Raw genomic sequence first — 20865 nt, 5'->3', positions numbered from 1 at the left:
CTGTATACTTCTGGTCTGTCTGTGTGTGTCTCTCTCTCTCTGCTCTGCTCTGATTAATTCCCCTGCGTGACGTCTTCAGTCACAAGGGGGAGTGTCAGGAAGAGCAGGGATATCTGTACAACGCGAGACTTCTCCTCTGCCGCAATGAGAAGAATGCCTCGTATTAACAAAGGCAGAGAAGCAGGAAGATCAAAGGCGGCAATACAATATACGCCGCATTCGCACGTCAATACTGCGCAAGCGCGGCTGACGCCATGGACATCAAAACGGCGGTTTATCCGAAAATGACACAAGTGCACTTTCTCAGGCAGCAATCAGCTGCCTGAGAAAAGTATTATCTACAAAGCAAAACATGTTTAGGAGGGTTTACAACCACTTTAAAGAACGTTGTTTAACATCCATAGTCTGGGCCCAGGGTCACATTAACATTTACAGGGCTTGTCCCTGAAGCAGCCCAAGACTGGGCAGTAAAATAAAAGAGCATCTTAGAGAGTCAGATTGTCTCCAAATTAAAGCTTGGAGGAGATTCACCAATTTGTGAAAAGCGGTGTATAAAAAGTGTCCCTCAATTTCAGAATGTCCTTCAACATAAAATTGCAGATACTTTAAATATATCTTCTTAATCTACAGTACATAATATCAAAAGATTCAGAGAATCTGGAGAAATCTGTGTGTGAATGACAAGGCTCAAACACATTATTGGACGCCCGTGATCTTTCGGCCCTCAGAAGGCACTGAATTGAAAAAAGGCACGATTCTGTGATGGACATCACTGCATGGGCTCAGGGATACTTACAAAAATCACTGTCTGGACACAGTTTGCCATGCATTCCACAAATGCAAGATAAAGCTCCAGGCCACAGTTCATTGAAAATGGTCTGTTGCAAAGTGGAAAACTTCTCTGGTCAGACGCATTTGAAATTTGGCATTCTTGTTGGCAACCATGGGAGCCATGTCCTCCAGACCAAAAGAGTAGAGGGGCCTTTCTGGCTAATCAGCACTCAGTTCAAAGTGTTGCATTAGTGGGTACGGAATGGGCAGCTTGCACATCTGTAAAGGCACAAGCAATACTGAAAATATATCCAGGTTTTAGAGCATCATATGCTTGGGTATGAATGGGACAACATTCCTTTCCCAAAGTTCCAGAAACTGGTCTCCTCACTTCCCAGATGTTTACTGAGTGTTAAAAGACGGGGTGGGAAGCCACACAGTTGTTAAAATGGCCCTGTGCCATCTTTTTTGGAATTGGGGTTGTACCTTGCCAGCATTTTGTTGCCCCCATCCCAACTTTTTTGAGACATGTTGCTACCATCAATTTCATGATGACCTTTTTCGTTTCTTAACCTCACGGCAAACAGCTGCCATCATTATACGGTGGCAGGTCAGCTCTCCTGCTCAAATCGCCATACCTGTACAGCGGTTTGTGCAGGCGCAGTTGCGGACGGGCTTAATGTTTGCCGGCGACACGCGATCGCCTAGTATAGAAGTAAAACAGGGATCTACCAGTGTAAACAACCAGATGCCCGTTCTGACAGAAGACATGTCAGATCTTCTGCTCCCAGTGATCCGTAACAGTGATCTGTCATGTCCCAGTGAGCTCAGCCCGCCCTTACTGAGGGAACACACCAAGGGAACACACTTAACCCCTTGATTGCCCCCAACCCCTTCCCTGCCAGTGTAATGTTTACATTGATCAATGCATTTTTATAGCACTGATCAATGTAATAGTAATGTCAATGGTCCCGAAAAAAAAAGTGTAATTTGGGGTCTGACTTGTCTGCCAAAATGTCGTGGTCCAAAAAAAAAAAAAAAAAAAATTCACAGAACGCCATTACTAGTAAAAAAAACCCCAAAAAAATAAATAAAAAGTCCCTAAATCTATTGAGTAGTTTGTAGACACGATAACTTTTGCTCAAACTGATCAATATACACCGATTGCGATTTTTTTAAACCAAAAATATGTATAAGAATATGTATATCAGGCTAAACTGATGAATAAATGTGTTTTTTATAGATTTTTTTTTTTTGGATATGTATTATAGCAAAAGTAAAACAAAACATTTTCATCAAATTTGTCACCCTTTGTTTATAGCACAATAAAAAAAAAAAACAAAAAAAAAAAAACGCAGAGGTGATCAAATACCATCAAAAATACCACCGTGGTGGAGCTGGAGCTCTAGATGCCTCTATATCATGGGTGTTCAACCTGTGGCCCTCCAGCTGTTGCAAAACTACAAGTTCCATCATGCCTCTGCCTTCGGGAGTCATGTTTGTAACTGTCAGTGGCTTGCAATGCCTCATGGTACTTGTAGTTCTGCAACAGCTGGAGGGCCACAGGTTGAGCACCCATGCTCTATATACTATAGAGCAGCAGTACTCGCATGTATACTTAACTGGTTCCATCATTCCTCCACCAAATTATGGGTACAAAGAGAGCCATCTCAATTCGGTAGATCTCCGCGCCTTACCGTGGACGCCTACCGAATTCCTGAAAAGAGGGATACACCTGAGCGGCCTCACCCGACAAACCAATTTGGACCAGAATAAATTTCTCCAAGACCCCATCTCCTTTTGAAAGAACCATGACCCCACTGTTTGGGACTGCAGCTTTTCCACTGGCCCTACAGGGAGCGAGTTTTGGACCTTGGTGTAAGGAGGACCAGACACGCCTTGCCCAAGTCCTGTGTTCAGACTCTTCACTGATTCACGACGTTCCCTCCGGTCCATCTTGCCATACCTCAAGCATTGGCTGCAGAGGCAACAGGCGATATCCTTCATTCGCACCTTCCCATCCCTGCCTGATATACATACGGACTTAACAGACTTGGAGAGCATGCTGCTCCAGACCGCCCCCCCCCCCCCCCCCGTTACACATGTGGTCTCTCAACTATACTCTCTCATACATATGGTTCATAATCCCGACCTCCCCCCCATACACACAGGGATGGAAGGAAGGTTTGGGTCACTCCATTTCACCTGTAGACTGGCAAAAGTGCTTCATTATGACTCAAAATACCCTTGGCCTCCAAAATCTCTCAAAAAAAAAAAAAAAAAAAAAAAAAAAAAAAGGATTCAAGTTGTTGACCCGTTGGTACAGATGCCTCTCGACTTTGCACTGGATAAACGTGGCTCTCCCGGATACCTGCTGGCGTTCCTTGTCATCAAAGACAATTCCCGTGTGGAGGTTCTGGCAAAAGATCCTCGACTTGTACTGCAGACTCATGGTGACCTCAATCACACCCTCTCCTGAGGTAGTTTCACTATCTTTGCTCCCTGGACCGTTTAAATCTGTCAAAAAAGACGTTTTGCATCACTTTGTGGCAGCTGCTAGAACTGCCCAGACATTGAAAGTCGATGAGCATGTCTTCCCTGGGGGATTGGGCAATTGAAGTGGACCAAATCAATAGCTTGGAATGAATGTTGTCGCAGGAAACAAGTAATGGAGCATTTCTCCAAGACCTGGACCTCGTGGTCTGTTTCGATACGCCTCAAAATGTATTCCATGGGCTACAGAAGACTCAACCGACACACCTGTGTATCCAGAATGGAAGGTCTCCCTCTCTCTCAATTTCTACATTTCTTACTGCCTTGACTCCTCTATCCCCAACTCTCGCTCTTTCTCCTTTCCCTTTAAATGTAGCAGTGTTAGGCGATCACCTAAATCACAAACTCTAGTCTCATCAGACTGGAACACTGGCGCGCACAGAGCTTCCCCCTCAGAGAAAACACGTTAAGCACAGCAACAAAAGCCCTAGCCTACTTGTAATGAGTGGGCACCACTCCGAGTAGATAGTGGTGCTCACCTACCCTTAAGCCAGGTTAGATGCTGTAGGTATACAGGCTTATATACCATACTTAATAAATAAAAGCTCACAAATTATCTAAACCATGAGACGGTAGGACACCAGTGTTGCAAGGATGTACATTTCTGTTTATGTGATACAGAATGACACGTCTACTGTACAATTTCGCTATCTCAATTTTTCTATCTCAATAAAATAAGATAAAAAAAACAAAAAACACACACAACACACACGTAAATTTTGTTTGGGTACAGATCACACGACCGCGCAATTCTCAGTTAAAGCAACGCAGGGCCGTCTTAAAAAAAAAAAAAAAAAAAAAAACGGCATGATCATTAAGGGGAAAAATCCTTCTGGTCCTTAAGTGGTTACAAATTGTACATTTTCTCCTTTTAAACATTTGATAGGTTTTCTTTTTTGGACTGTAAATAAAATATGGTTTTATGAGATTTTCAAATCATTGCATTGTTTTTATCTTTACACAGTGTCTCAACTTTTTTGGAATGTGGGGAAAATACATAGCCGCATCAGTTTGTGTCTAAACATCTGCCTGGAGTCCAGCCTTAAAGTCTTAACACATGTGCAAGTTATCTCTGAACAGTCACTTCCCAGGTTCACTTGACAGTAGGCTACTTTACTGTGTGCACCAACATTGCGCTTAATAGGTTAGAACTCCTGTGTACAGAAATTGGCCCAGGCATTCATTCTCATCACGAAAGATCTGTATGGAGTTGAATATTCTCCCTGTGAGAGTGAAGGATCAAGTGAATATATAGATCTAGAGTAGACCATTTAATAACCTAAATAAATAAATCCAGGCCTCCTGCTTAAAAGCTGGTGAAAACTTGTAGTTAACCCCATCTAACACAGTAAGCAACACACCATCTTCGATTTAAACCATGCAATGAAAAACAATTACTGCTCCAAGCATTTGATGGTGACACCAAAAATTTAATTAGGCATAACTGCTACACTTATAACCTTGAGACTGAAAACTTCTAAATATTTGCATGTCAAAGGCATCAAAGAAAGCATATTAAACAATTCACTATCATTACACATTCTCCCCCCCCCCCCCCCAAACGCTGGCAATTCAGGAAGAGAAGAAAGTGGCTGGAAAAGAGACCGGTTCACTGTGAGAAACGTAACCCCTCTCAGACAGCGCCCCGGACCCGGGTCCCGCCCCTCTACATCACTTGGGTCATCAGCTGAAGGGAAGAAAAAAAATATATATAAGAGCTCCAGAAGACACCAACCTGTTTGGTGAGCAGCTTGTGGCAGTGTTTGGTTTGGTTGGGAATTGAACTGGACAGATGTTACTGGGCGATATTGTTGGTTTGAGTGAGAAAATTGATTTGGAGTACAGTAGCAGGTCTGGATCTGCAAAGGATAAAGAACAGAAGAGGGGGGGGGGAAATAAGTTGACATTAAGGCTCATTTCAAAAGAAACTTTATAATATATACAGAACAAATCCGGAAATTAGTTTGAGATGCTACACATTATTCAGAAATATACTTTCTGAATAATCAGTGTTCTCTGGAACTCCAGTGGTTCTCTGGAGGGGTTGCAAGGAGTTCCTTGAGCTGTGGCTGATGGACTTCCCATTTAAATGGTGCCAGCGAAGTTCAGAGGCCAATACCATGTGGCAGAACCAGCTGCAGGACATCAAAAATCTTTTTAACCATCTGTAAGGGTGTCATCCTTTCCACTGACCAATTCACTGGTTTTAGCAGGACCTAAAAAAGTTAAGGGTTCCTCAAAAAAAATAAAAAAAAAAAAGATGGATGAGAAAGGCTGCAGAAGATGGTGTCGAGGCAAGGTTTACTGGTTCCGAATAGGGTTGGAATACTTGTCAGGTTTTTATTGACACCCTTGGCCTTGCTAATGAGATTTACTTTTTCTACCATTGACAGCAGTTTTACAAGATAGAAGTGAGAAAATCTGAACCAGAGTTCAAGACAAATCTGAAAGTGGTTCTAGCCTTCCCCCTAAAAAAAACATGAGTTCTCTTGTGTTGAGCAACTCTTGAGCGTTCATCAAATGTTGTCAGCAGAGCAGAAAGTGAGTGGAAATCTCTCAAAGTCAGCCCTAGATAGCAGTACAACCAGACAGGGGTTATAACCCTTGCCTAATCGAAAAAAATAAAAAATATTTGTCAAACTAAACAAAAAAGTTAAGATTACATACTACTGGTTGTAATGTATATAACACCTGTATTTATCTGCACACCCTGTGCTGTTTAGGAGGGACAGTCCTCAACATCACATGACCACAGGAAGTCAATGAGGTCTTATTACTCTGGTAAAGTGGTAATGTCAAGGGAAAAAACAAACAATCTGCAGTGGAAAAGGCCAGGGTCCATTGTACCAGAACACTGAACAGGTATTGTCTAAACAAAAAGTGGGCAATGCAAGGTCCACGTGACCCCAAGCTTGACTGCTCTTCCGCCAACATCGGCATAATCACTCACTATTCATTTTCTATTTTAGAGTCAATTATCCAGAAGCTTTGCTTTTAGTCCAATATATAACACTTTTAATACATTGATAAACCCCTGAAGAATGGGAATTATGCCTTTTGCTTTCCTGTTGTAACTTGTGGAATAAAGTACTTTGAACTCTTAAAAGACCTTTGATGCTTTTTTTTGGTCCAACTATACATGGACTTTATTTCGGTGACACCCCCCGCCCATCTCTTTTGGGGGGGGGGGGCTCTCCATTGTGGAGAGCTGCCAAATTCAAACCATTAAGCTAAAAAAAAAAATTGTTTAATGGTTAAGCATATGCGTCTACGGTCTACCTTTCATTTGACCAAGCTTATAACAGACTGCTGGCTCATCTTGCTTGTGTAAGCAACCAGATTCTAGAAAATGTGATCATATAGGTTCTTACTGTGGACAACGCTTCACTTTTTTTAACGTTAGACAAATTAGGCTTCAAAGTCAAGACATCCCCAGGGAAGGGAGTACCTGCTGGAGAGAGGGGGGCTGCATGTATCCCTGTGGCTGCAGCACTGGCTGATTGACAGGCTGGCTGGAGGTGTAGTTGGGAGGATGGTGAGATTGGCCCAGTGGGGGCGGTGGAGGTGGAGGAGGGGGCGCCATGATGTAGCCAGATTGCGGGGATGGTTGAAGCACCACGGTGGACTGGAACATGGTTGGATGAGCATCTGAAGATTCGGCTGATGGCTGCCTGGCAAGACTCATATGGCTAAATTGAGTGTTCAGGTTGTCTGGCTGTAAAAAAATTAAATAAAAAAAAGCCATTTTATTAAAAAGAAAAAAAGACCAGCAGGGAATAACCGCAAACAGATATATGAAGACATGTAAAACAAAAAAAAGAAAAGAAAATTCTGCAAATGCTTTAAGTGTACCTGAAACACCACAAAAAACAACCAATTCAGTTTATACTGAACTGCATTTTCATTTTATTACATTACGCTATAAACCAAGGAGGCCGTGGAAATCCTTTGGGTTGAGGAAACCACCTGCTTGGGAACCAGATTATTTGCAACATCGATACTTTTACGATAGCACTATCAATAAGAGAATTATGGGCCCAGCTCTAATTTTTATGTGGATAGACTAGAAGTGAACAGGACCTTTAATGTGATTACAAGCACATCAACTAGTTTGACAGGTATCTTTGGACCCATGAAATGCATTGGCCACTAATTGGATTGTTCCCCCCCCCCCCCCCCCCCCAACGTTTATTGGAATAAAGTTGTATCTAACTCTTAGCAGTGAAGTGTGAGGCTTCAATTTCCTTTTTTGATACATGAGAAATGTAGTGACTGCCATATCTTCTGAAAATGCTAGGTAGCTGGCAACTCCTGCTAATCCAAGGACCCCAACTTTTTGCATTATTAACCCAATCTAGATATACCAAACTGATTTCCACTTGCTGTGACTCTTAAGGATAAAAGCAACATACACACACATACACACACACACATACACACACACACACACAGTATCTCACAAAAGTACACCCCTCACATTTTTGTAAATATTGTATTATCTTTTGTGACAGCAATGAAGAAATGACACTTTGCTACAATGTAAAGCAGTGAGTGTACAGCTTGTATAACAGTGTAAATTTGATGTCCCCTCAAAATAAACACAGCCATTAATGTCTAAACCAATGGTAACCCAGAGGTTGCCACTGGAGTCCTCCTCCACGAGGACATCATGGAGCTGGTGGCTGTTTGAGACCTTGCACTCCTCCACTTTGTTCGAGGATGCCCCACAGATGCTCAATAGGGTTTAGGGACTGGCCAAGCATGTCTCCAGGCATCAGTTTTCCCCTCAGCTTCTTTAACAAGGCAGTGGTCGTCTTGGAGGTGTGTTTGGGGTTATATTGGAACACTGTGCTGCGGCCCAGTCTCCAAGGGGGGGGGGGGGGGGAGATCATGCTCTTCTTCAGCATGTCACAGTACATGTTGCCATTCATGGTCCCCTCAAATAGTTGTAGTTCCCTGGTGTTGGCAGCACTTAATGCAGCCCCAGACCATGACACTCCCCCCACCATGCTTGACTGTAGGCAAGACACTTGTCTTTTTACTCTTCACCTGGTTGCCGACACACACACTTGACACCATCTGAATCAAATAAGTTTCTTGGCCACATCAGACCAAAGGACATGGTTCCAGTAATCCATGTCCTTAGTCTGCTTGTCTTCAGCAAACTGTTTGCGGGCTTTCTTGTGCATCATCTTTAGAAGAGGCTTCCTTCTAGGACAAAAGCCATGAAGACCAATTTGATGCAGTGTGCGGCTTATGGTCTGTGCGCTGACAGGCTGACCCCCCCACCGCTTCAACCTCTGTGGCAATGCTGGCAGCACCCATGTGTCTATTTGCTAAAGACAACCTCTGGATATGAAGCTGAGCACGTGCACTGAACTTCTTTGGCCAACCATGGCGAGGCCTGTTCCGAGTGGAACCTGTCCTGTTAAACCGCTGTATGGTCTTGGAGCTGCATGGTGGCCGTTTCAGGGTCTTGGCAATATTCTTCTAGCCTATGCATCTTTATGTAGAGCAACATTTCTTTTTTTCAGAGCCTCAGAGTTCTTTGCCATGAGGTGCCATGTTGAACAGACAGACAGATAGAGACAGACAGAGATCCCCATTCACGCCTGAGACCTTGTAACACTAACAAGTCACATGACACCCGGGAGGGAAAATGGCCAATTGGGCCCAATTTGGACATTTTCACTTAAGGGTGTACTCACTTTTGTTGCCAACGGTTTAGACATTAATAGCTGTGTGTTGAGTTATTTTGAGGGGACAGCAAATTTACACTGTTATACAGGCTGTACACTCACTATACATTGTAGCAAAGTGTCATTTCTTTGCTGTTGTCACATGAAAAGATAAAATATTTACAAAAATGTGAAGGGTGTACTCAAATTGTGAGATATTGTAATTACACACACACACACACACACACACGTCACTTCTGACAGAAATACAGAAATACCCTTATATTCTTTGCTGGTGCGGACACAAAGCTCTGCTGCTACTGCAAATGGGGATTTATAGAACATTACCCGATTTACCCAATAAGCAAAGCACCACGATAAAAAAACAAAAAAAACAAAAAACAAACCACACGAAATCTTTAAGATGATATCACTAAACAATTTGTAGAAGTCAAAAATGGGAAGCGCATTTAGTAAATTCTTTTTCAGATCAGCTTGCTACTTTAATCATCAAGGTGTTAATTAAGTAGTGTTGATTCAACATAATTTTTTTTTAATCTTCCTCCCCCAAGGGCACAAAAAAAGCTTAGAAAAGCAGCATTCGTGCGCATCCTGGAACAATGCGCAATACATCCCTCGAGTTCAGAAATAATTAAGAAAATAGATAACACTGCCAGAATCACTTTGGACTGTGTTAGCAAATTCTCGGACAACATATAAAAAAAAAAAAAAAAAAAAGACAAACCAGGAGCGTTGATTACAGAAGCCTGGAGGATAATTACACTCTTTAAGATAATTACAGCTATCGTGACCCGCAATATTTTTATACATTTTTTTTTAATCAAGTCTGAGAGGATGAGAGATAATGAATTGGTGGCGTAAAGGCTGAAGGTATTCAGTTGCTTAGAACTCACTTCATCTTCAATTACTGAGCTTATATTACAACGTACACTTGAAGAGATGATGTAAGGGTAATTAAGTCACGAGTTAGACAAAAGCTTTTTCCAGAAGACAGATTCAAATTGAAAAAGAAGCATGGAGGCCATCCGTGGTATACAGGCACTAATTAGAATATCTGGTTTGTGGGAGCAATAGATCTGGGTACTGGGTTTTTGATGGAAAAAAAAAAAAAAAAAATGATAGAGATATATATAGATATATAGATATATATGATTCAGAGAAGCGTTATGTTATGGGCAGGTTTGGGGTACCTTTACCTTTAAATATTTATATTATATCTCTCTAGATTATATAAATTATATAATTATTTTTTTTCTATAATTTATAATAGAGATAAATAGTTTTTTCGATCTCTCTATATTATAAATTATAGAAAAAAATATATTTAGATTATATCTCTCTAGATTATAAAATATAATATTATATATATTTTATTATAATCTATATAATATAAAGATATAATATAAATATTTTTTTTCTAGAATTTATAATCTATATAATCTAGAGAGATCTAATATTAAAAAAAAATTCTTGTAAGTGTGCCTCACCGCTAAAGGTACCCCAACCCTGTAAAACAGCCCATAACGTAACTTCTCTGAATCTTAATGCCTAAAATGATGCCTTAAAAAAAAAAAATCAATCACCTCGTTAACGTGACCCTGTCATCAGTCAACATAACTCAAAAATCTCCTGTGAAGGCAGTAATGTACTCAGCTTTTTGTTGGACCCTGTATTTTAGTCACTGCTTCTCTTCTTGCTAGTCTCTGCACTTACAGGTATGTATAATACTTGCTCACACCCCTGGCTGGATTTGTAAGTTAGGTGGAAGGCAGCAAGTTTCAGATTTATCCGATGGTCAAATACTTCCAGAAGCTAGGGGTTTGGAGATGTGGCGACTTTTCAATACAAAGAGTTAGGTAGAATATTTTATATACGAGTGGCACTATGAGTAAGTATTAAACCTGTGGTAAATCATCATTTATATCCACACAGGTAAGTCATATTGATCCAATCACCATGAAATGTGTCAAGGTAAAATGTTGAACCCACCTGAGCAAGTCCACCAGAAAGCGGTCACCTATACCGGGCCAATTTTCTGAAGCCCGGGCATTCACCACCCTGCAGCTGCGTGTATAAAAGGTGAATGCATAGGCTGCTAACGATTGGACCAATACAGTGACCGTTTCCTGGCAGCTTGCTCAGGTGGGTTCAGATGAGAGTTTGATTATGCCCAAAGTCATCCCTATGAAGGAACTGTCTGCCAGGAGAAAATTGTGTTTCGATAAAAATAATCCAACCCATAATCCTGCAAAATCTACAACTGGTACTAATCCTTCAATTTCCATGGCTGAAATTGTGACAGAGTTCTGGGCACCATGGGATGGGACTGGATTATGAAATAAGAACAGTATTCCAACCGCCTACTTACGCAATTGTATATAATGCAATACCCCTTTCTTGATTTGTACAATGCAAAATTATGGTAAAATAAAGGAACTACAAAAAACAAAAAAAAAAACAAACAACCTTTCTAAACCCAAAAACAAAAATTCCGTACAAGGTAGCTCATCAGTCCTGCATTTTTCTTCCATTTTTCCTGCCGATTCTGTCAGTAGCACACTATCTTTCCTAGGATGAGAACACAGTCTCTATAGTGCAATTCAAGGACAAGCAGTGGTGTCCCCCCTAGGGTGCTGCTCTCTTCTCCATAACATAGCAAGGAGGTATTTTGTAGCCCGCAGAAAATAGCTGGAAAACTGCTAACATTTTTTGAGATTTCCATTCAGTGAACAAGAAAATTCAAAGACCCTGGATTCCTGGCTGGAGCAACAGGCATTGTTCTGTAATTTTAGAAGACTTAGGTAGCCTTTTTAAAAGAAAACTACTGCAGCCACAATGTCTAGGGACTAGTAAGCTGCAATTTATACATTTTTGGTTCTTGGGGTTATAAATTCTTGGGGTATTCTTTCTACTTGTTTGGCAATTGGATTTCTACCTTTTCACACCTAGTAACTTCACATCTGATAGGAGGTGGTGGGGGTGGTGGTTCGGCTAGTATTAAGGGCATAAGGTTTATTGCAGGGTCAACTTTAAACTGCACCACCATTTAAAACTATGAAAAAAACAAAATTATCTCTTTAGAATTGAGTTATCTGGAATTGAAAAGTTAGTATATTTTGATGCTCTGCGATATCAAATCAAAAAAAGATTTGTAGAATTATGCTTTAAAGCTGCCCAGAGCAGGGGACACAGCTGATTGGATATAAACAGAATAGATATTGAGATGAATTGCTGCCAAATCAGAAGGAGATTGTACAGAGACTGCAATCAAGTTGTACCATATGTGGTGTATGGCCAGCTTACAGGCTAATATCCACAAGACTCGATTTTCTTTTATCTAGATCTGACACTGGGGAAAACAAAGTAGCAAAAGTGCGAATTCCTTTCCAAATTACATTACCCTTTTTAATTAAAAAAAAAAAAAAAAAAAAAAAAAAAAAAAAACACAAAAAGTTATTTATTTTTAATACATTTTAAAAAGAAGATGCAAATGTCTAAACTGAAAAGAAAGATGAAACAAAAAAAACAAAAAATAAAGAATCCCTAGGAAACCTCTGCACTCAAAATGAAAGCAAGTCCCAGCGCAGCTGAACAATTTCATTTAATTAAAAACGTCTAAAGGAAGATTTAGAAATGGGAGAGGTTGGCATCTCATCTGCGCCAATGAACCCACATCATAACTGATGAATCAATCACCCAATCTTTAATGCAATTCAGATTAATACCGCTGCAGACCTTCCACCGGTTCAGACTGTGACTCTTAATTCTGCTGGGTTTTAGCCTTTATTACTTGCAGAAATGTTTTGCTTCCTGGGAAGCCTTACAGGAGAACCAAACCAATCAAAAACGGCAACATTTCCTAATAGTAATTTCAAAATGACATGTTTTTTTTAATCTCACACAGCCAAAATTAATCAACTCGTTTACAGTAATTCGAACTCATTCATAAAAACTTTGTTTAGTTTTGTGAAAAGTCAAGCAAAGAGCGGGGGCAGAGACATAACCCCAGTGCCAGTGTGTGAGACCTGCAGCGTACGGAGAAGGGGGCAGAGACTCAGCACCAATGCTGGCGTCTGAGACCTGCAGTGTGTGAAGAAGGGGGTAAGAGGCATAGGGGTTGATTAACTAAAGGCAAATAGACTGTGCACTTTGAAAATGCAGTTGCGGCAGAGCTTAGTAAATTGAGTATTCTTTGCAAAGTGAAGATTTACTTAATCGCATGCAAGGGAAAAAAAAAAAAAGTATTTTTGCTTGCATGATTGGATGATGGAAGCCAGCAAAATTCTTGATTTTTATTTTTCTAATCAGCTTTGGGGAGATATCAGGGGTCAGACTCCTGACATCTCCCTTTCGAGACAGGGAAAGGGATTGAGGACACAGATTCTCCAGTGCCTTTCTCTGCAGCCTCAGCTGCATTGAAGATAAATGGAGAGTAGACAGAGGCTCCTCTCCATTCATAAACTGAACCATTGTAAACACGATTTACGATGCTCAGTTATGAATGGACAGTCAGTCATCACTGACTGCTCATTCAGAAAAGGAAGGAGCCGGTAAATGACATTTACCGGCTCCATCTTCCATTCTCTATCCTAACAGATCTGGGACAAGGGAGACCGGAGGAGGTCCCGGGGAGAGCGCTGAGCATGCATGGCTCTTTTGTCAGACCTATGCTCATACACAAATGTGGCAGAAACTCCATGTTGGTGTCTGAGACATGCAGCATACAAAGATGGGGGTAAGAGACATAGCATCAGTGCTGGTGTCTGAAACCTGCAGTGCACAAAAGATGGGGACAGACTACACACTGGTGTTGGTGTCTAAGACCTGCAGCGTAAGGGGATGGGGGGGGGGGGGGGGAGAATAAAGGGGGGAAACAGAACACCAGTGCTGGAGACCTGCAGAGTGTGAGAAGGGGGGGGGGGGGGGGGAAGTGAGGCATCATAACTCCCCAAAGAGGGGCAGCATACTAAACCTCTTGCCTTGATGGCTTTCTATTCTGCAATAAAATTAGCTAACCATACTAAACACTACAAATATTGAGATAAATTTAACTTTTGCTAGTGATGTGTGTGTGCAGCCAACAGAATGCACAAGGTTTGCTTTGGCTTAACGCATCAAAGACTGACCAGAAGGACCGTTTGCTTTTCCAGCTGTTTCCCCATCTGTCGGCATGTGCCACCGACATTACAATAAGTGGCATGAATGGGATTCATGAGGCTCAGTTTAATTTTGAAGATGAAGACATGCAGTTTGCTGTCAGATCTGAACCAACAATTCAAATGATTTAAAGCGGACCTTTCACCCTAAATTGGGTAAATCTTTGTTACCCTTATACCCCTTTCTGAAAAGCTACGTAAAAGGAATTAAAATTGCACCATTTAAAAAAAAAAAAAAATTACTTTGTGACTTACTTGCTCCCCCTTTAACTACAATTAGGTAGATTCACAAAGATTTTTTATTTAATTAACTTTAAATTTGAAAGTAAACTTAAACATGCGGCTAATAGGACAACAAACGGATACAAAAAGACGAATACATACCACATACACAGATATCAAGCAGCGCACACGGGTTAAAACAAAGCACAAAGAGAAGAGCAATAGAAAGTACCACAGTGTACTGTTGAGTGGGTGAGACCTGCAGGAGCGGGGGTGGATAAGAGACGGCTGGGTACTGAACAGGCTGCAAAGAAGATGGCAGAGACCGGATAGGCTGAAGGAGTAACAGTTGAACAGACTCAGTTAATAAGACAGGAAGAACAGAAATAGAAATACAGACAATCACATTTCACTTTTTGTGTGGGTTCTGCAAATCTATATTTTTTTTTTTGCTTTCAGACCTGGACTAAAAATGTTGATTAGAAAAGCTACATATCAAAGTACAAAAAAAAAACCCAGTAAACTCATAACCTAGCGGCTATAGATGGCTCAATTTTCAATCAATTAATTATCCCATCCTTGCCAACAGCTTGGATGGTGGAATCTGTCGCCCATTGCATTCAGGAAGCAAAGACATCGTCGGATGCTTGAATTCGGTGGTGCTGATGAACAGGGATTGCCTGATAAGATGCAGTCCCTGCTCAGCAGTGTTACTTTCATTGACTAAGTTAACACGATTTTAGTCAACAACAAAAAAAAAAAAACAAAAAAAAAAAAAAAACACCTCAGATGATTGACATACAACTAAAACAGCATTTTAGTCCAAAGACTGACCAAAACTAAATGAAATTTGACGCTAAACTTAACATTGCACTACCACATAAGAATAAGTAGGTGGCCACCTACTAAGCTGCTGCAAGAAAAAAAAAAAGGCTTTTATTTTTATTCTTAATAGTTAATGTTGGTAATATATTCAGGTAATATGTGCAATGGCATTACAGCCAACAGAGTTTATAGTTTTGTTTTTTTAGGGCTTTTTATTTTTATATTTTAAAGTTGCACTTTTTGTCAAACCGCAATATTATGAAACTTGGTGTCATTTATAAAAAAGACGTTGTATATCACAGCGGGTGAATTGGTGTCTGTAGTTTGTTCAAACCTTCATACCATAAAGAATAACATTCGATTTTTACTTCAGGAGTACACGAGTTTGGAAACTCTAGTGAAATAATACATTACAATTTAACTAAAGCCATTCGATTTTAGTTGACTAAAATGCGACTAAAACAACAAAAAAAAATAATTGCATTTTACTCAACAGTATAGGACTAAAACCAATTCAAAATTTGATGTCAAAATTAACACCGCTGTTCTGCCAATAGTTTTCCACCTGGCTCTGTCTATTTTCAAATAGGCTCATCAGGCCAAGTGGTGACTTGTACAACATTTCAACAGGAATGGAACAAATTTCAAATGAAAGCTTTGACAGGGCTAAAAAGCCTTGAAGATATCCAATTGTTCCTCGAGTTAAAGTTACAAAGCGGTTCTAAATCACAAAATGATGGTAGAACTCACAAAATGCTGGATACCCAGATCGATAATAATCCATTGCCATAGCTTACATTTGTACATTTAGCAATGACAGATTTAAACATAATGCGCAAACCAATGAATTACAAAAGTAAAGCTGAATTCCAGGAAGTCAGCCACTTTGTAAAAAGTACTAGGAGTTAAGTCCAAGAAGCTGCATGACATCACCTTTACTCAGCTCTATTTATATCTGACAGTTTCATGGCTATGCCAGAGAATACACTAGCACAGAGGAGAGGCCGGCACACAGAGCAGGTCTGCTTCTCATTCAGAGATGCCTTTGTAATGAATGAGTTGCCATAATACAAAGGCTTCTGTGACTGGGCAGGAGAATGGGGATGGGCAGACATAGCAGCTGCACCAATGTGAATGTTGAAGATGCTTAGACGTGAAGCATCAGAGTCGGTTTCCCTGAAATACAGCAATAGCCATCTTCCAGAAAAGCAATAAAACTTTCAGATGTAAATAGAGATGCACCTCCTTGGACCCAACTCATAGTGCACCTTCACTGAATTCCCAGAATTTAGCTTTAAAAAACAAAACAAACAAAAAAAAACAAAAAAAAAAAAAAACGTACTCTGCGCCCTATATAGTTGAAATGACAGTCTTTTTAAATACAAAGTAAAAGTATGGTGAAATGCCATCGCCTGAGAAACGTATTCTCATCTTTGCTGCATTCCCTGTCTTCCAAGTTGGAACTTTCACAATATACATGGATCAGCCTTAACATTATGAGCACTGACAGGTAAAGTGAACATTAATTATCTCATTACAATGGCACCTGAAAATGGGTGGGGTATATGAGGCAGCAAGTGAATATGCTGTCCCTAAAGTTGAGAAGTTGAAAGCAGAACATGGGCAAGTGTAAGAATTTGAGCAATTTTGACAAGGGCCAAATTGTAATGGCTGGACGACTGGGTCAAAGGGAGTCAAATTGCAGCTCTTGTGGGATGTTTCCGGTCTGCAGTGGTCAGGAGCGGCCAAAAGGGGTCCAAGGAAGGAAAACCAGCAACAGGGTCATAAGCAGCCAAGGCTCATTGATGTATGTGGTGAGCAAAGGCTGGCCCGTGTAGTCCGATTCAATAGAAGAGCTACTGTAGCACTAACTGCTGAAAAAGTTTATGCTGGCTCCCATGGAAAGATGTCAGAACACACAGTGCATAACAGTTTGTCTTTAAATAGAACTTAAAAATTGTTCCTTGGACTTTTTAAATATAGCACCTTAGTGACATACACTATATGGCCAAAGTATGTGGACAACACTCCAAATTGAGTTCAGGCAATCCTACTGCAGCGTACGGTTAGTACTACAGCATACAAAGACATTCTAGACCAGTAATGGCAGCCCAGAGGTTTTGGAACTACATTTCCCATGATCTTCATGTAGTCTGCAGTGTAGCTGAGCATCATGGGAAAGGTAGTTCCAAATAATCAGGGGTGCCAAGGTTCCCCATCATTGTTCTAGACCGTTGTACACTTCTAACCTTGAGGTAAAAGTTTGGGAATGGCTTTTTTCTTTTCCAGAATTTCTGAGCTCCATAAGAAGACATTTTTAAGAGTTTGGTGTAGAGAAACTCAAGCGGCCTATGTGTAACCCTGTCCTCATCCCTACTGAACCCCTTTGGAATAAATTGGAAGGTCAACTGAACCAGGTCTTCTCATGCAACATTAGTTCCTGATCTCACAAATGCACTTTTAGCAGAAAGGGCACAAATTCCCTATCTGCATGGAATTTGCATCTTCCCTGTGCATGGTTTTCCACCGGGTACTCTGGTTTCCTCTTTACACTCCAAAAGATACGCTGGTAAATTAATTGGCTCCTATCCAAACTGGCCCTACTTTATAAGTGCTTGTGAGATAGAGCCCATTGATCAGCGTTTCTCAACTGGGGTTACACTGTTATTTACCCATCAGTCACAGGCTTGATTGGTAGATTGTATCCCTTTTGCTGCCTGATGCACAGCTATACAACCATGTGGCTCGGCTTGTGTAGCTTTGCAGCACTCCTCCCCTCCTGTCCATCCCAGGTGCATGTATGCGACATCACTGGGGATGGACATAAAGGGAAAAGAACTGGAGGAGGGGCCAAGAGTGAACAGCGTGGTAGAAGGGGACTCATCACAGCCACTTCCCTGCTTAGCTCTGCAAACAAAAGGACTGCTGCCCTGCAATTTGCCCTGAGCTCATGTAAAGTGTCACGATCCCATGTAAGGTGCCCAGATTCCATGCAAGGCCCTTTGATCCTATGAAAGGTGCTCTGATCCTGTGTGTTGGTCCTTTGTGCCCTGATCCCATTTAAAGTGCCCTGCTGCATGTCCGATAGTGTGCCCTGCTGCCTCCCATGTAGTGTGCCCTCCTGACCTACTGTGCTTTGCCCTGCTGTCCCCCTGTACACTGTTTATCTCATGTCTGACCCAAAATTTAACTTTTATGCAGAAAAGAAAAAATGGAAAAAAGAATAAAAATAAATCAAGCACAAGTTTTACAATAGGAACATTTTAAAATTGATTCTATTTAATGTGATTTCAAAATAATTGTTGTATATCAACAGCTCGCTGATCACACCAAAGTTCCATGAGCTGTAGATCTGAACTTCTAAGGTTCCCTGAGAGCTCAAACTTTTTGCCAAGGGTTCTTCCAAGGTAAAAAGGTTGAGAAATACTGCCTCAGACTGTAAACTCAGTGAGGAAAAGGACTGATGTGAATGAAAAGAATATAAATTGCTACATAAACCGATGGTGCATAATATAATATAATATATATATATATATATACACACACACACACACACACACACACACACTATATACAAGCTCCTATAGCTGTGATGGTCAGAAGTCTGTTATTAGTGCAGTTTATTCAGGGAAAGCATAAGCTAATAAAACTGCCACCAGAAATTCCGGTATGTGGTTCTATTATGTTAAAAATAAAATACTACCTTTAACAATGTGATGTTACACAAGGCACCCTTTCAGTTATTACAGAATGCCTCTGATAATTTTGCATGTATTTCTCAAACATAACTTTAGCTTACCCCAACAGGTGTTACCAGATTTACTGGTCCTTTAGTTTCCAGTGATTAGATTGTAAGCAAAGATAAAAATTATTTTTTGCTGTAAACAGAATACTCCAATTTGAAATTATGCTTTAAACTTAAGCCAGACTAACAGAAGTCTAATGACAGCTGATTGTCCAGAAACACAGCTCAGAATTTTAAGCCGGCCTCGTTTCTGCAGCTGAAGCCGTCCAACATCACAGATCAGTTGTCAAGTCACACTTCCCGACTGCAATTCGAGACACCAACTCACCAAACTTTTTTGACAGCTGTTTAAAAACTGCAATATGACTACCCTGAGTTCCAGTAGACGCCCCCAGGCGAGGATTTAATTCTTCCACCAGAGGGTGGTCATTTGATAGCTGGCGTATCACGCAGCCAGCGCCAATTTACTTTTTTGCTTACTCATTTCCCTCCCCGCCGCTGGAATGGCACGCGACGGATTCAGACAGGAGGAAAACACTGCGGGCTGTCAGAACACATACTGCAATCCACAACCCAGGCAAAGAGCAGCATAACACAGAAGACAGTATGAGCAAGGAGCGTTTGAGGACTTAAAGGGGTTGTAAACCCTCTTCTTTTTAAAGAACAAACATGTCATACTTACCTCCACTGAGCAGTTGATCTTGCACAGAGTGGCCTCTATCCTTGACTTCTGGGGTCCCCCGGCGGCACTGGTAGCCCCTCCCCTCATCGAGTGTCCATGTTGGAGAAGGCTCTCCTAAGGTGTACACCCATGCGGGCATGCTCCCGAGTCCTGCATCTGTGTACATTCACACAAGATGCAGGACTCGGTCCTGGCCTCCGCGTCATTGGATTTGTTTGACAGCAGTGGGAGCCAATGGCTGCACTGCTATCAATCCATCCAATTAAGAGACAATGGGCAGAGAGGAGGAGCATGTTTCCGCCAAAGTTTTCACCTTAAATTACACCCCTTTAAGGGTAAAGTCACCCAAAAACATAAAATAGATGTCTGTAGAAATGGGTGTTGTGAGCTTTGCTGCTTGTTTTTTGGTAAAGATTTCTAGTAAGCAAATAAAAAAAAAAATCTGCAGATTTTTTCCACTTAATGAGCACGTTTCTGAAATAAGAATAACCAAATTTTAGCTGGCCCCTTTGAATATGTATATGTACTTTTTACATCCATGACTCTCAGTAAAGAAAACTATTACCGCTTACAAAATGGTGTAATACATTTTGCAAAGAGGAAAAAAAATAAAACAAATTTGTGTCAAGATTTTGTTGAAATAGAAATTCAGTTTAAAATATCATGCCCTTCCAATTAATTTATTCTTGTTAATAGACCTGCAAAAGGAAAAACTGAGAATGACGGAAAGAGACAAAGAAATTGAGATGGGAAAGTGTAAGTAGAGCATTTTCTTTTAGTTTTGGACAGAGCAAGGAAAGGACCCTTTGTTAGGTTTTTATTGCTGTCTGTGGCTCCGCAGAAGAGAACCAGCTCTGTATTTGTTTTAATGACCACTATCACCGAGACAAAATATAAAAAGGAAGACCATACATTTAAAGGCCCCTTGCACAGAGCCATCTAGCAGCAGTGCGTACCACCTTGCATATTAGTGCACCAGTAGGGAATGGTGCAAGGGTCAGTCTTGCAGCCTTCAGCCCGTCAAAGTCTATGGCAGACTGCAGATGTGCTGAGCGTTGCATCAAGTGGAACCCATGTTAAGTGCTTAAGCGTTCAGGGACAAATGTTCAGAAAGCAGGTCTTCATCCCTGAACGCATAGAGCCCAAAATACAGGTACTATTTATCCTGCCATAGATTTCTGAAAGGTAACAGGAGCTGGAGGCTGCCCCTGT

The 20865-nt window shown here is 41.0% G+C and overlaps 1 protein-coding gene across 13 annotated transcripts in view; it reads right to left on the bottom strand.

Moving 5' to 3' along the window:
- R3HDM1 (R3H domain containing 1) overlaps nt 1–20865 on the bottom strand; it is a 231167-nt gene that overhangs the window by 24850 nt on the left and 185452 nt on the right. For 10 of the 13 annotated variants that reach the window (XM_077447822.1, XM_077447814.1, XM_077447820.1 and 7 more), the window contains 3 exons: nt 14634–14735; nt 6773–7039; nt 5060–5183 (listed from right to left, as the gene is read on the bottom strand). In XM_077447822.1, coding sequence (XP_077303948.1) covers nt 5060–5183; nt 6773–7039; nt 14634–14735 — 493 coding nt within the window. The remainder of the gene's footprint in view (nt 1–5059; nt 5184–6772; nt 7040–14633; nt 14736–20865) is intronic. The other 3 variants (XM_077447818.1, XM_077447819.1, XM_077447825.1) reach the window with 1 other exon arrangement.

Source organism: Lithobates pipiens, unplaced genomic scaffold (assembly GCF_037356315.1).
Source record: "Lithobates pipiens isolate NorthernLeopardFrog02 unplaced genomic scaffold, aLitPip1_a1.2 Scaffold_22, whole genome shotgun sequence".
Classification (NCBI taxonomy): Eukaryota; Metazoa; Chordata; class Amphibia; order Anura; family Ranidae; genus Lithobates; species Lithobates pipiens.
The sequence above is the reverse complement of the archived record's forward strand: the minus strand, read 5'-3'. Positions and strand labels throughout refer to the sequence as shown.